Source organism: Gymnoscopelus microlampas, assembly GCF_963454915.1.
Source record: "Gymnoscopelus microlampas genome assembly, chromosome: 14".
NCBI classification, from domain to species: Eukaryota; Metazoa; Chordata; class Actinopteri; order Myctophiformes; family Myctophidae; genus Gymnoscopelus; species Gymnoscopelus microlampas.
The window spans coordinates 26955775-26971919 of record NC_139951.1 but is presented as its reverse complement, the minus strand read 5'-3'; the positions used below and the strand labels follow the sequence as shown (position 1 = coordinate 26971919).

The 16145-nt window shown below is 40.5% G+C and overlaps 2 protein-coding genes across 3 annotated transcripts in view; both read right to left on the bottom strand.

The window, feature by feature from the left end:
* Positions 1-342: 342 nt before the first annotated feature.
* LOC311060757 (troponin T, slow skeletal muscle-like) lies at positions 343-5420 on the bottom strand. Of its 2 annotated transcripts, XM_084079073.1 has the most exons (7): positions 5310-5420; positions 4857-4934; positions 3762-3875; positions 3257-3366; positions 1068-1158; positions 813-853; positions 423-621 (listed from the first exon to the last, which is right to left on the bottom strand). In XM_084079073.1, exons 1-7 carry the CDS (start codon positions 5406-5408, stop codon positions 546-548), a joined length of 609 nt encoding a protein of 202 aa, XP_083935199.1. In that variant the 5' UTR covers positions 5409-5420; the 3' UTR covers positions 423-545. The 2 variants fall into 2 exon arrangements, with proteins under 2 accessions (XP_083935198.1, XP_083935199.1); XM_084079072.1 differs by lacking the exon at positions 813-853 and having other exon boundaries at positions 343-591.
* Positions 5421-9075: 3655 nt separating this feature from the next.
* Positions 9076-16145, bottom strand: part of LOC311060747 (carnitine O-palmitoyltransferase 1, liver isoform-like) — a 23894-nt gene continuing 16824 nt past the window's right edge. The window contains exons 12-19 of the mRNA XM_084079057.1: positions 14552-14657; positions 14316-14432; positions 13658-13822; positions 13385-13513; positions 13013-13168; positions 12769-12882; positions 12382-12474; positions 9076-11554 (exon numbers count right to left, since the gene is read on the bottom strand). Of these exons, the coding sequence (XP_083935183.1) occupies positions 11429-11554; positions 12382-12474; positions 12769-12882; positions 13013-13168; positions 13385-13513; positions 13658-13822; positions 14316-14432; positions 14552-14657 (1006 nt within the window). The 3' untranslated portion in view covers positions 9076-11428. The remainder of the gene's footprint in view (positions 11555-12381; positions 12475-12768; positions 12883-13012; positions 13169-13384; positions 13514-13657; positions 13823-14315; positions 14433-14551; positions 14658-16145) is intronic.

The window sequence follows — 16145 nt, the reverse complement described above, 5'->3', positions numbered from 1 at the left end:
GAGAACCACTGTCCTATCGAATCGGTACTCTGCATCTATACCGATACGCAAGTTATGGGAATCGGTATCGGTAAGGAAAAAAATGTATTGCTACATCTCTAACATACAAGAAAGTATACACAGTAAAGTGTTAGTTTAACTCTGAGAGTTACAAATGGATAAATGAACACTGAGGACAGAGAGAGGTCAGATAACAAAGAGCATTATTTGTAGAAATGCAACTGTCTGATATCTATTCAGAGCTCTTTACACATAACGTTTTTTTTTCTTTCTTTCTTCATTCTCTTTTTTTGATCGTTTGTATTTTCAAAACTGATATATTACTTTTGTACAATCCTCCATATTTATGAATTCCCTTTTTGAATTGACAATAACTGAATCACTTTTGTTCTGTACACATTTTAATATCAGTTATAATTTTCCGTGAATGTCACATCGCAAAAGGTTGTATCTCGTAGTAGTTCAATGGATGAATGCTGAAACGTTGTTGCAACATTTGTATGAAACCTGTGTGTGTGTGTGTGTGTGGGTGTGTGTAAGCGTGTTCACTTCCAGCGTCCTCCAACTTTGCCCTTTCCATGAACTTTTTTGCTGTATAGAGAAAAGACAGAGAGGTGGGAGCTGGAGCAGAATATATTAACAATCATATTCAATGCTTATCAATGTCTCTCAATAAACATGACATCATAATATACTGTAATGACAGCGGTTTAGCATTCACTTGTTTTTAATGTTTGTGGTTATCTAAAAACGGATATATAAATGTAGGACGCTGCTACATTAAAACAAAAATAAACAGGACATCAACTCACAATTTTTGAGCGTGTTGAATTCTGTTCAGGAGGACATTGATCTGAAATCATACATAAAAAACAAAAGTCATTGTATACTATATGTTCCCAGGCTTTGCCCTTAAATTTTACGTTACAAAAAACGTGCACAGTAAAACCCTCAGTGTTAATTTATCAACAGTAACTGTAACTTAGAGCTAGATTAACACTGAGGATTTGACTGTATAGAAACAGACATTTTACAAAAATCGATGGCGATTGTTCAGCAGCACTTACTTCATACTTCTGTCTCTTCATCTCCTCGGCCAGGTCAAACTTCTCAGACTCCAGATGGTAGATCCATTCCCACATCTCCATGGCTCGCTCCCTGTAGGACACACAGGCATCAGTAGAGAACTAGGGCTGCAACATTCCATTATCTTCTTAGCGATTATTCTATCGATTACTTTTTCGATGAATCGAATAATTGAGAAGTTTATTTTATTTTATATATATATATATACTGTATATATATCAACAAATCCATTAACCACTGAATCATTATTTCATACTTCATTGCACAACGGTGTCATGCAAAAATTGTGAAAATACAATAGATAACATAGGGCTATAAACAGAGAGATAATATTAACAGATATTGTCTGGGAGGGATATCATGACATTTGCAGTGTGTTGTTTTTAACTGGTTTTAATCATTTAAGCAAACCATGTATTTGATACTTTCAAATAAATATATATGGTCTACAAGCTCACAACTGTGAGTGTGCTATTTTAATCTATATTACAACAGAGAATCACCTCTGTGAGCAACTAGTAGCTGGAATCACAGAAATAATTTAACGAGTGATAGCAATAATGATTAAATGGCCATATCAGCGTTTTACTATACTGCCCATTGATTTCAAGAAATGTGTTCTTTACATTTAATTCTGAATGACTTTCCAAAGTATACCATAGTTTTTTTTTTAGATTCCCAAATGAATTTATAAAAACTTCCAGGAAACCTTTGGTATCAATATAATATGAAAAGCAACTTGCAGAGACCTGAAACCTGTCTGTTTGAGACAGATATTCCAAAGTTAAAAAGAACAAAGCAGTCGCACAACTCGTACTGTTGCAAAGTGAGTTTTAATAAACAAATAACAATTTGAAATTCAACCGGCCACAAAAAAATGATGCTTCATTTCTACACGATCATCATTAAAATCCATCCTCACCGCATTCATCATCATCTGGTTCGCTGCATCTACTGACAAGGACAGGTGCACACTGCGGCGGTCCAGTGGATCACGCGGTCAGCTGAAAGGGTCATTGGTTCCGACCTCAGGCGACCTGCCGTCTGTCCAGGACCCTCACCGCTCCAGGACAGAGATGTGAGCAGGAAAGATGATCTCCTTTTACAGTGGGCAGTACTAGCTCTTCCAAAAGCTACAGGAGGTGATGCTTCCCTGATGCCACGGGAAAGAAGATTTCCCTGTGGCGCCAGTGAGGCTCACAAACAAGCCCACTGCCCCACACTGACAAATCCCTGGGACTAGGGACCCCCCCCACACACACACACACACACCGGCCCCCAGGACCATACAGGATGCATATACAAAGAATGGTGCATGTACTCTGCTATGTGGAATGAGTAGGGGACCATGACCATTTCCACCCAAAGTTTTCTCTTTGGGTGGAGCTTATTAAGAAGACCGTTGCCCCTCATGAACACATCTCTGGAATTGTGGGGCAAAAAAGGAAAAAGAAAACAAGGAAATTATTATTAGTGCCAGAATTGTCTATTCGCTGAAATATGAACACATACTGTAAATAAATTGCATGACAAAAAAAGAAGCAACAAAGTACCTTTTGGACTAAGGGTGGTGCTAGAGGAAAGGCCATGGGGCCAAAATCCATATGATTTATTCTCCAGGGAGCATGATTGTCCTCAGCAAGTTTCATGGCAATGTGGGCAGTAGAGTTTGAGATATCTTGCGCAAATGTAAATCCCCACCCTCATCGCCTCCAGAGCATGAATGTGCATGGCATGATGTTTCCTTGAGTCCTGCCTCTAGCAAGGCAACACATTTGGAAATTGGGTAATTATTCAAAAACAACTAAAACTGTGGTATGCTTTTGAAAATTGGCAGCACACACAACATTTAGTGAATGGGCAAAATAATGCAAAAAACACAGGTATTGTCCTTCCTCTACACAAAATCTCTTCGGCAAAAATACCAGATATACAAGTTCACAACGCATCACAACTCCTATTTTTCGAAGGAATGTTTGCCCATTATGACATGCTCAGAATAGGGACTCTAGGGTTCATGTGATTAAGTCCAATTTAAACATGTAATGGAGATCAGTCTACCCATAGCCTGGGGTAGGGTGTAATAGGTTATTTACAGGTTCCGCCACATCTGTCAGATGGAAAAAGAGTTAACAGGGATCTGAGGTCTGTTGAGTCCACTCAAACTGACCTCAGGTCATCCTCTCTCAGATTGTCAAGGTTCAGTGGCTTGCGTCTCTCTCCCAGAGTTTTCTTCTTAATCTCTCTCCCCGTCTGCTTCTTCCCTTTCCTCTGCTCTACCTGCAGGACAGAATGAAACTGCATGAGAACAATGAGAAACCAGCAACCAGCATCACACACACCAAACTGAGCCAGAGCCTCGAACCAGCACATAGATACAGTTAATTCAGCCAACCATAAGGATCAGTCAGTACCCAAAAGGGAGTTTTGAGAGAGGACACAGACACAAGGTCACAATATCCAATATGTTATAAATTACCCAATAGTCCACAATTAAACGTATTAGTTCGTCCACAACCCTTCCAGAATATCTTATGACTATCAGGTCCTGACATCCTACTAGGCATGAAACACATGTTCAATATAGTCAAAGTATGTGGCTGGTAGAAATGAAAATCTGCCCACAATTTCAATATTTCTTTGACTGGCCACCTCTGTATGAGTGCAGCACTGACCTTAGCCAGGAAGCCTCCAAAGTGAGCCCCCATGTTTGACAGCACTTTCTTCTTCTTCGCATCATCATCTGCTCTTTTCTTCGCCTCTTCATCCTCTTTCCTCTGTCGCTCCTCCTAAAGAAAAATACACAGCATTCTTTAAATGAGTACCACAGCACAATGATAATCCTTTCCTTGAATTATTAATAATAATAGCTTTAGATACTGTAGCGCCTGTTAAATTAATAGAAGGACATATCTGCAGTTTTAAAAGAGAATGTAGACGGGTTGAATGTAGGTGGCACAACACAGGACTCCAGGTTCATTACCAACAGTTGAAGGTCTTAATGGTCTCTTACAATAAGTTAGTTGGAGGCAAGCATGTTTCTTCTATCTATGTCATGATTGATTGTCCCTGGTCTCGAACCAATGGTCAGGTGGTGAACAGGTGCACAGCAATGACTCTTTCAGCTCAGGCGGCTGAAGAAGTTTGTTGGGCCCAAGATCCTACAGGCGTTCAAGAGGCACTGCCAAGAGCCTCTGTAGAAAGGATGATGGATGCATCACCGCCTGGCATTGGGACCTGCACTGCATCCACAAACCGCTGCAGAGGGTCATGCAGACAGTCCAGAGCATCAGTGGATGTGAGCTTCCCTACATCCAGGATATATACACCAGAGAATGTGTCAGTAAGCCCGTAGGATTATCAAAGACCCCAGACATCCCAACCATGGACTGTTTCAGCAGCGGGCTCCAGGACAGCTTTTCCACAAGGCAACCAGGCTTATGAACAATATACACTACACTAACGACCTGTTTGCCTGCTACACACATACACTTAGAGCTGTGCAACATGCAATTACACAGAAGCAGGCAAACAACCATACACACACACGCATATGTATTAAAGTAGGACCTACACAGCACCTTAGACAACACCACATATATTATTTAAATACATTTATGTTAATATTTTATATAATTTGTTACTTTTAAATTACACTTAATTCAATGAATTAATTAGGCTACTTTATGACTGTGGATGATTTTAGCATGTTGTAATGTGGTTATAATACCATGCAATGACACTAATGCTTTTGCTGCAAAGTTAATTACCGCAATTCTTGTCTGTCTGTCACGTTCTTTTTCAGCCCGCACTCGCTGCTGTTCGGCCCTTTCCGCTCGGCGGTTTTCCTAAAATAGAAAACCCATACAGTATGTTATTGTAACACCAGTACAACCTCACACCCCTGTGGTCTAGGCCAGTGTGGTCCAGTCATCCTCCTGCAGGGGGTTCCCAGCCACATGAGTATATGACTAGCCTATTCTAATTTTCAATATCACCACTTTGATTACATTTCTATTCATGGTCTTTGCACAATTGAATTGAATCTAAAATGTCTTTTCATATCATGGTCTCTATATCAATGGGGTCCATGGCCTAATAAGAGTCAAATTGGGCGACTGTGAAATGAAAAAGTTTGAAAACTCCTGGTCTAGGCAGAAGTACAGACAAAACGACAAGATTTATAGAATGTGGTTATAAGAGAGGGAAAGAAATGGTCATACGATCCTATCTTTCAGTCCAATCAGTTCCTCTTCCTCTTTCTTCCTCTGGTCAAAGTGAACATCTATCAGAGTCTGTAACTCTGATAGATCCTTCTCCATCCTCTTCCTGTGGATGTCCTGGAATCAAGGATAAATGTTGTCAACAGTCATGTTATGATAAGCCAGTTGATTTTTTAAAAACTCAGTAGGAAGGGTTAAAACGTACGTCAAAATCTACCCTGTCCCCCTCAGGGATTTTAGGAGCACCATGCTGGGAAACCTGCACGGGTCTGCAAAGGAACATAAAACATGTTTATAATGTTGTAAATAGCTCAATGGTAGAGGACAGTGACAGACATTCTGTATCAAAGTTGTCTTTATTTCCAGTGCTGCCAAGTAACGTGCTGCATGTCCGATTTATACATTGTCCTCCTGGGTAAGGCAGTGTTGCATGCCAAAAATGGCCTATTTTTGACACGCATCATCATCTTATGAGTGTAAATTAGGAACTAGAAAGCCACATAAGATAGAAGATATGATAACAACCTGTAATGACAGAGGCTCTTTCTCTCTGTGCGTGGGGGATGGCTGATTTATCTCGATGCACGACAGGTGTGTAGTCACACCTAACTCAGAGTCCAATTAGTGTGAGGCCCGGTATGACTAAACCAATCATCACCCACCACTCATCATCATCATATTTTTCATCATGTAAACATGAATACATACTTGTATTTAGTAGGGCGCTCATCTTCGTTGTGCCAAGTTGGGAGTAAGGTTAGAAAGCACAACATTAAGGTTAATATAAGGAACACATAACTAAGATAGACATACTGTAGCAATAAGTGGTACCAGATACACTAGAAAGGAATGGTCATCAAAGCCAAGGTTGCACAATATTCACAATTTTTGTTTACTTTAAATGATTTACATTATGCAAATATGAGCGTAGGAAGCCGCCCTGCATGTTTGCATGCTATAGATTGCAAATCCTCTATGACCAATGAATGACTTCTGAAATCTACAAAGTTGAACATAATTCTCACCTTCATCTCCTTGCTCATCATCTTCCTCTGCAGAAAGAGTGCGTGACAAAGTAAACCAATGAAATGATAGATCAGCAACCAGAATACTCAAAACAATAATGCTTCTTACCCTCCTGATGTTCCCTGGAAAAGGAAAGACACAAAATAACATGTCAGGCATATTATGGGCAAACAATGATATGATATACATATAATGAGTTTTATAAATTAGAGACAATAATTTGACTGGTAAGATCAAATAACTTACTCATGCTCTTCTACCACAGACATGCTGAGGCTAGAGAGAGACCAGAAAAGACTTAATCATTATTTACACAAATGCAGAACAATGTTATAACAGTATACATTATATCCCACTGTGCTCTGATTTAATATTATACAGTAAATTTCAAAAATGGTATTCCAATACTAACAGAATCCCATGCAAACATGGCAACCCAGATTTATTTCAGAACAGTTGCCACTATACTACCGTAAATAGTCTTACCAATGTCAATTGGGGCAGAACTACACAGGGTTGAACATGGGTCAATGTTTTCTTGTAAGGGTGAGGTTAAAAGAAAGGCCATTTTATATAGCTAATGAGCTAGGAATAGAATTGGCCATAGACTCTAGACTGGTGTAGTGTCCAGTTACCCAGAGAGCTAGGTATCAGTTGAGGAATCCTCCCGGTTTAATTCAATTTGCAAGAGAGAACATGGGATGGGCTGGCCTGCAGGCCACTATTAACACCATCCAAGTCAATTATTACCGTCTGATCAACTCACTAGGATTTAAACATGAAGCAAGAAGGTCTCGATGTAGATTGCTCCTATCAATTCAATCTTGTCCTCAATCATTCCTTAGCATAAGGTGACCTATTTATAAATGTCCATGTGATTCAGCACTGAAATATGGGGGTGCTATGCTATGTTTGCTCTTGCTGAGACCTTGTGAAAACAGAAGCGTATGAACAACTTAACGATTGAAGATAAGAATTAGGGGACCAAACAGGACTGGCTAAAAAGGCTCTGCACCAGACACCCCAACAATGAAGACAATGTTCCAAAACACTCTTCAACACTGACAACTGGATGCCTCGCCAGACAAACTGTGCTTTGAGTGCATTAACACAGTAGATCAGGAACTGAAGCCTCTTTTAGCCTTGACCTCAGCGCTTGGGCATGACAATCTGAGCAAACAAAGGGCTGTTAAAACAAAAGGCAGATGAGGGATTTGGGCAGGAATCCATCACTTACAGCTTCATTGTTAAAGGGGTTTGGCCAAACTGACTGACAGACAGACAGACAGACACAGACAGACAATTAACAGACAAACCCAACAGGAGACAGGATGACATGTCTCATGTACCAAACAAACCAATCCCGTGTAAGTGAACCTAACAAGATTACACAATGATGTGTCAACTGACATGCAATCGCTTCATCACCTATACGTATAATTATACGTTTTTAAGTATAAAGTATAAAGTATAATACATTGAGGTGGGACATATTTCCCACCTCAGCTTAGGTCAAAACACAGACCCAATTTACTTGTGTGTTTACAAACATCACACATGTAATACAAATGTGCGTATATATAACTCATGTTTAGCTGTCACACCATATCAGTTACACACATTTCATTTTACAGTGCAAAAGATATCCTTAGTAAATAAATTCCCATGTAAACAACTCAGAGTTGTTGCCGGTCACTTCAGCAGATAAAATCTAAATACGTATAGCCGTTGGAGCTGAAGGCACTCTGGACTTGCAGTACTATGGAATGGGGCCCTTCATAATATGGAGGACTGTACAATAATGTAGGGCTGACTCTGAGCACATATGTCACCCTCACTCAGTGGTGGGTGATGTTTCAGATAAGAAACTAAGATATTCAGTCTCCATGTAAAAGGCCATTAAATTATTGTATAACAACAATCAACAGAAAAAAACTGACACTGCAGTGGGGTCATGCAGGACACAGAAGAATATAACATACTGGTTTAGAATGAAATAACGTACATACCTGTACAAGTGATGAAACAAGAAAGGAAGGGACTGGTCGACACTAATGGTGGAATCCAGAGTAATGACTAGAAGGGAGACATACTGTTGGCTATATAGGGGATACCAAGGGGGGCGAGGTGTGTGTGTGTGTGTGTGTGTGTGTGTGTGTGTGTGTGTGTGTGTGTGTGTGTGTGTGTGTGTGTGTGTGTGCGCGCGAGTGCGAGTGCGCGCGTGCGTTTGCGTGCGCATGTCATGGGTGAACTAAGACGGATTGGGTGGGAACTGAGAGGATTATTGAGAGAGCAAAATAAAGTTGACAGGCAGAATGATAATGATCAAAAGGATCACCGCTGACACAAGAGACAAAAGGGACAGGTGGTGCTCTGTTGGGAGCACAGACAGGCACAAGGAGAGCCTTGAGCCTTTCGGTCTTTGGATGGTTTGATAACCAACATTTTGTCTGATAGTATTTGGCTTGACCATATACTGGGACTCAACATAGAATATCATTATTCCTGGTTGGATTAAGAATTATTTTCAATACATGTTGAGGAGGGTTGTCTACAGTCTTAGTATAAGAGCGAGGTAGGTCTAGCAATTCTGTCTCAGGCAAGATCAGTCAAGATTTTGTCAAGGTGAAATAAAAGCAATTGAAACATTTTTAACCATGTAGTGAAGAAGTTGATTCAGGTCCAGAGGTTACACAGCTTTTCTGTGTAAGCTATTTAGTTTTTGCAAAGTATGCGTGGAGTTGTGGCTCACACATCCCCAGAAGTCTCCACGTTGTTGGGGCACACGTATCCCTGGGTATGAACTAGTCCTCTGTGATTTTAGAGATTTGGATGCACTTTCTTAGTAGTTTCTATAATCCGCCACACAAATGAACAAAAAGAAGCGAATACAACTGAGACTCTTTGTTTTTTTAATAAAAAAGTGAATTCAGCTTTTCTTGTAATTTTGCTTAAAAAAGGCTGACAATATAGGAACATAGATTAAGTAGAGAGACGAGCTTGGCTGCTCGGTGGTTGATCTGGAGTGAGGAAACCAAGAAAAGAGTCTGTGTATTTCAGTAAGCAATGGGAAACGTCACAAGCATCTGTGTCACTGCCACTGGTGACATGCGCAGTGGCCTTTAAGAACAAAAGGCCCTGCGTATAGAAAGCCACTTGAAGCACTCCAGATTCAACTCACAACACAGCTTGATCACCTGCACATATACTGTATAGTTCAAATATATCAGCTTGCATTGTTAAACCAACAGAAATATACAAAAGAGATGTCACAATGTCCAACAAAGAGTATAGATAGTCGTGACGTGAAGTAACGAAAAATATTCTTGATAAAACTTTGAACATTGGCAAACTTAAAACCTGCTACAGAGTGTTGAAATACAGTTAAATACAGCACCAAACAGTTTATAGTAACTGTATTTGAAAATTATAACCATCTCAAATAACTGACTAAATATAACAAACACGAAGTGGCCAGTGAGTTGGCAATGCATTATAACAACAGTGAAATGATGTGGATATTGATTAATTTAAATAAGAACAATAATTTGAAAAGTGAAAAGTAATTTCACTACTGTATATAACAGCCTGGCATTCTCAACAGAAAGGATATACCATAGTACAATCATATGCTACTCTAGACAGCAGAGTAAAGTATCAACAATACAGAGTGGTACAAAGTAGCAGACTTCCAAATTCCCAAATTCTTTGCTGTCATGGCTGTAGCAATGTCAAAATTAAACGGGTGGAAACAAGAAATCAATGACCTTTAGGAAATCGTATTCCGCTCTGTTCTGCTCCATCAAAGTCTTTCATGAGAGACTGAGCTGCACCTCCAAGAGTTCCTGTGACTCAAAAAAGCTAGAAATTAAGCCTTAAGCCCGTTTCATACTTTGTCGCACGAAAATAGCAGACCTACAAGTTCACAATGCGTCGCAGACGCAACAGAGCATTAAGTAGGTTTTACTAAGCGACGGAGCATAAATTAGGTTTTACTGTGTGTTCATGGCATCACTGGCATCACTGTATAGTGAGCTGTGTGCCTATCTTTGCGTCGTGACACAACGCAAAGTGTGGCATACTATTAAAGGCCATATCGTTGCTGTCGTGCAGAAACCTTGTATCTCCATATTTCACTTATTTTTTTATCCGTAAATGAATGCCCTACTTCATCATACAAGAGTGTCACACACAAGTTGTGAAAATAGAAACTACCAACGCACAACACGTCTGGCTATTTTCACTATTTTAAAATGTTTATAAAATAATAATAAAAAGGAACGGTTTTGGACATACAAGGTTTCCACCCGACAGCAACAATATGCTCAATGACTGTTGTGAAAACATACCAGATTTAAAGTATAAAAAAGTGCACCACAATAAGAATTTAAAAATCAAGTTTGATACATTTCTACCTTGTTTTTGAATGGTGCAATTCACGATAACAAAACGTTCAGTTGGGGTAAATTTGTACCTAGAATGAAATGGATTGGATGCTGAATCAAGTAAAAATATTAATACTTTCAAGAGTAGATAAATAAATACCATTTTATATGAACCGAATTTCAATGCTGGCTACCTCCCTTTTTCACTGTACATCCCTTCTTGCTGAAGTTGTTTTGCTGTGGACCCTTGCTCTCCTCTCACCCCTACTAAAGGTTTTGTAGCAGTGTGTTGTGAGATATGTTTTAGTCAGTAAGACGGTATTCACAGGGATTAACGCAAAAAAAAGAAAGAAAAGTATTGTGGATTTAATTTTGAAAATGAAATCCCTATATTCACAGCACTGGAGGAGAATGACATTATGTCAGGTGAGATGCTTGGTTCAGGTAAATATATACTTAATCACACTACCATTTCGCTTGACAAAGATAGTGTATTTTCAACCCAAAAATGTGTCAAGCGACAAAGTATAAATGAACCAGAATCAAACATCTCATCTGACATAATGTCATTCTCCTCAAGTCAATCTCACAACACACTGCTAATAAACATTTAGCACTTCTCATCAATTCACTTCAAAAATATCAGCAACACGCCGGTCCCTTTTGACATCTCTCATCCTCCTCCTTGTGCGTAAGTCTCTAATTCTACTACTGGTCTTTCTTGGCCCCGGGCCGGCACGCTTCCTGTTTGCCGGATTCTTTTTGGTCTGGAGACATTAGTTGTGCAAGGTCCAACAAGGCTTTTTGGATCTGAGCACCAAACTTGTGGGCACCCTTCAGGGGACACAGAGAAGACAGAGATTGGAAGAGGTGAAAAAAAGATTGTATGTGATGAAATGACACACACACACACACACACACACACACACACACACACACACACACACACACACACACACACACACACACACACACACAGTAGTGAAAGTAAAAGTAAAAAGTAAAAAGGTAAAAGTTAAAAAAAAAAAAAAAAGTGAAATGTTGATTGATATTTAACTAGTAAACCGTACTAGTAGTCATAGCCAAAGTGGACATTAGGCCTCATCTCTTTAGCGTTGCTAAAATGCAATTAGAGCATACGTTTAATTATGAGAATAAGTACCAAACCATGTACAGAGCCTCGCTACTTTTGTCAACGAGAGAACAGTTGATGGATCACAAAAAAAGACCCATTAATATGGCAAATATAGCATTTACACAATAAAGCACTGTATTTCCAACATTTACAGGGCATACTGTCAACTGTGACAGGATATAAAAGCTAAATTCACAGATCTATAAGCTGAAGCGTATTGTTTATATTGTGAGGATGTGAAAATCTAACACATTATAACATGTCCAATTGCATTGCCTTGAGAGCTTGCTCTAGCCACTTGCAAAACATTGACAGCCCAGTCGTTTTAAGTAGAATTAGGTAGGTTAAAAATGGGCCCTTAAAGTCACCCTTTAATACTTACGTATATGAAAATATTAATTTGTAAAAACAAAAAAAAGTAACAGAATGGTTTTTAAACCAAAGTCAACTTCAGTAAAAGACGAGAGGCTCAAAGGACACTGGGTGCCACACCTCGGTGACACCCAGTACTTTGGATTGTACTTACAGTGTCTGGACATGAGTGCTTGCAAGAGATGTGGAAGTTAATCATCTTTTCTCCCACAATGATGTAAGACACCCCATAACCATCGTCTGCCACCTAGTAGAGACACACACAGTACTTAACCTCCATGACTCAATCACTACTCCCAGAGACAGAACCTTTGCTACTGAGCAACACCCGCATATTAAGATGAAGTGGAAAAATATAAAAACAGTTACAAAAATACATACATAACTATAATACAAAATATTTTATAAACGGCTACAGATCAACTTTTCCATTGTTGTTTGTCCATTGTCGCCAAAAAGTGGTCAAAGTACAGTTGTAACTCAAGTTCAGTTCTCTAAGACTAGATGGTTTAAGTGGTTCATTTGAGAAGGAGGCACTTACTGGGCCAAAGCCTCCCCCACAGGAGATGTACTCTGGGTGGTTGACCAGGTCAAACAGCTCCACCTGCTGGACTGGAGTCTGGCTGGTAGACAGCCGCCACGGCTCCGACAGTACCTGACGTAAAAAACACACACACACACACACACACAGGCATTCAAAGCATTGATTTGTTGTAGCTTTGTCAGTACAGGGTATCTAAAAAAATGTATACATTTACTGACATGAATACAAATAGACCAAACACCTCTTTCAAGAAGGGAGACTCGATGCCGAGATATTTGGAAACCACATAGAGGCAGAAGAGGTGCCTGTCGATGCCAGCTCCAGTCATGGCCATGCGGTACAGGTTCTGGTGCTTCTCTGAGGCAGTGCTAAACAAACGCCTGCACAAGTCTGCCCCCTGGTGGAGAAAGGTGGAAGTGACCCCATGGCATAATGCTGCATTAGAAAACTGGACACAGTGGTTATCACAAACGCCATGGCTTTCACAGAGGCTTTCACACTTTCACTATACATCAAAAAACTTACATTACTTGAAAATACATGCTCAAATTCTGTGTAATGGTTGTGTAAGTATTCAACAAACACTTGATTGTGAACTTATGGTGTCACTGACCTCTCCCCCGTCCAGAGCTCTAATAAAGGCACAGCTCTCGTTACTGCAGGAGCGAACGGTCTCGGTTCTGCCTTCCCTGAACAGCCGGGTCATCGAGGCCTCATAGGTCAGACAGAACATCCCTCTGTCCTGAGGGACGAGAGACACGGAACCCGAACAGGAAGGACTGAGACCCACGTTGTTGCAAAGGGTCATTCATTCTACATGCAGTAGAGTACTGCTGGGAATATTTAACCCATGTGTGTGTGAGTGTGTGTGCAGAGCCAGTCTCACCCTGAAGTAAGCCAACTGAAGAGCCAGCTGAATGAAGGCATCTGGACTGATTCTACACTTCTTGATCCTGCCCTTGCCAAAGTCCCGAAAAGAGAAGACGTGAAAGTCCACATCATCCGCCAGAGCCTGGGCTACCGCCAGAGACTGGGAGACCTGCTCCTGACACTGGTACAGACACAGAGACACACACAGACACACAGACACACACACACACACACACACACACCATTAACGTTGTCACTTTTGTGGTTGTATTGATTTGCAAATATGAACAAACAAATTAATCTATGGATCAACAAATAAATGAATGAATGACCAAATAAGCAGCTAAGAAAGAAGAAAAATAGTAGACACAGCAGACAAATGACTTTAAAACCATCCATGTTTACATGCAGCTAGTTTTAGATGATAGTAATCTGTAGCTAGTAGCTACATCATTATCAGTAGATAAACTGGGCCAATGTTATATTTCAATTCATAGTTGTAGTCAACAAGTCGATTGACAATGGATGATCAGCCTAATCGATTTAGTCAATTATAAAAATCCAATTAAAAAACAACATGATCATTGGATAATTGATAGAATAATCTCTAAGAAAATCATTGATAGTTACAGTCCTAAATAAAAAGTAATTAAATGAAGAAAAGGACCGCTAACCTCTGGGGAAATATCCCAGTTCAGCTTCTGTGGTCGTAGTAAAGATGGATCCACCTCTCCTTTACAGTGGCCCTCCTCATTGTACCCAAGCTGGAAACTGTCTGTGGCCAGAACATACTGGGCAGGAAAAGAAAAGCTTCATTTATACTCCATAAATTTGTAATCGTGACAGCTCTTCTTCCATACACGGTTGCTAATAATACTAAAGTAAGCCATGCTCCTCTGGGGTCACTAACCTCCCATAGGTGAGCTACGACTGGTGCATCAGCCCACGAGTGTTCTGCGTTCAGGCCGTTCTTCCCGTTCTTGTATATCACAACTGAGAAGGACTTGTCAAACCACCTGTGTGACACCGGGGGAAAAAAACAAGTTAATTGGGTGAACCAACATAGGAGGAATTCCCACATCTCTATTTTATAACGTAAAGGCTACTATGCAAGAGATAATGTACAGCGACCCCTTCAGATTAAAGCAGGAACCTCTGCTTTGTGTGCGCTCGATCTACATCAGTGGTTATCAAAGTGGGGTCCGGGGACCCCGCGGCAGGGGCACCGGAATGGAATATGACCTGGGGAGACACATCAGGGACACATGCACGCGCGTGCACGTGGACCATGCACGCACGCGAAAAAAATAATCGGGTGGGTTTGTTAATTTTTGGGGGGGATAATTCGGTTATTTCGGTTAATTCGGTTCGCCTCGCGCTGGTCGCGAGGTGCGGGGGACTGGACTGATTTTATTATTTATTTTAAAAAAAAATGTTTTGGCTGGACTGAAGAGTGGGGGGACACAGTGTCCTTTAATTAAACAGGCGCCGGCGCCACTGCCCCGCGGCGGTCCTTCAAGGGGTTCCAGGGGATCCCCAAGGGGCATGATAGCCCAGGCTGATTTTGTAGTTTGTTTTCCAGTTCAGCTTAAAAACTACAGCAGATTAAAAACGTGGCAGACTAGTAAGCAACACAGCTGCACCAAACAAATTAATGAGTGTTAGATTTTCACAGGTGTGTCCAGAGCCAAGGGCATGCCAATGTGCAAGCATGATAGACAGTATTGACCTAAAATCTAAAACAACCATTATTAATTTGATTAGCTTCAGCTGTGTTGCTTACATCACGGTGTACTATTGACGGGTTTCCGAGCGACGTCATCACAGAGCAGAATGCGCAATCTGCGCATGCCTGGGGGTGGAAGGCGCGTTCGAAAATACAGCCCTGAGCGGCAGTGAGCGCACTGGCCAATACAAACTAATAGCCGAGTGTGCTCCGGTGCGTAATTTCCAAACGCACCCATAGGCTTCCCCCCGCAGCTGCGCGGTCATATTCCTCTCAATGTTTACTAACAGGAAACCTGTCTATAAGGTCAGTGTCATGCGTTTTACCCTGCTGTAGTTTTTAACCTGAAGTGGAAAACAAACTACAATTTAATTTCCCTTTAATATAGCATGAAAATCAGTTTAACCACTTTAACCATATTTTATGCTAGGCTATTAAAAAATAGCCGTTCTACACATTAACAATGTATCTTATCTTTAAAAAAATGTTTATTACGTTTTTTATTAAGCTCTTATTGGGGTCCCTGCCAAATACATCAATTTGTGTGTCCTGAAAATGTTTGAGAGCCACTGATCTTCATTATGCCGTTATTACATGGCTACTTACAAAAGAAATCAAATGTTTCCCAAAACAGAGACAGATCACCGGTCTGTTATTCAGAACAACGGTCTGCTATCAGGATATAACAGGCTGTAGAACGCCACAATTGACCAATGAGAATGGACAATTTATCAAAGCTGTTTCATAAAAGGTAGTTAATAAGCTTATCACCAAACTC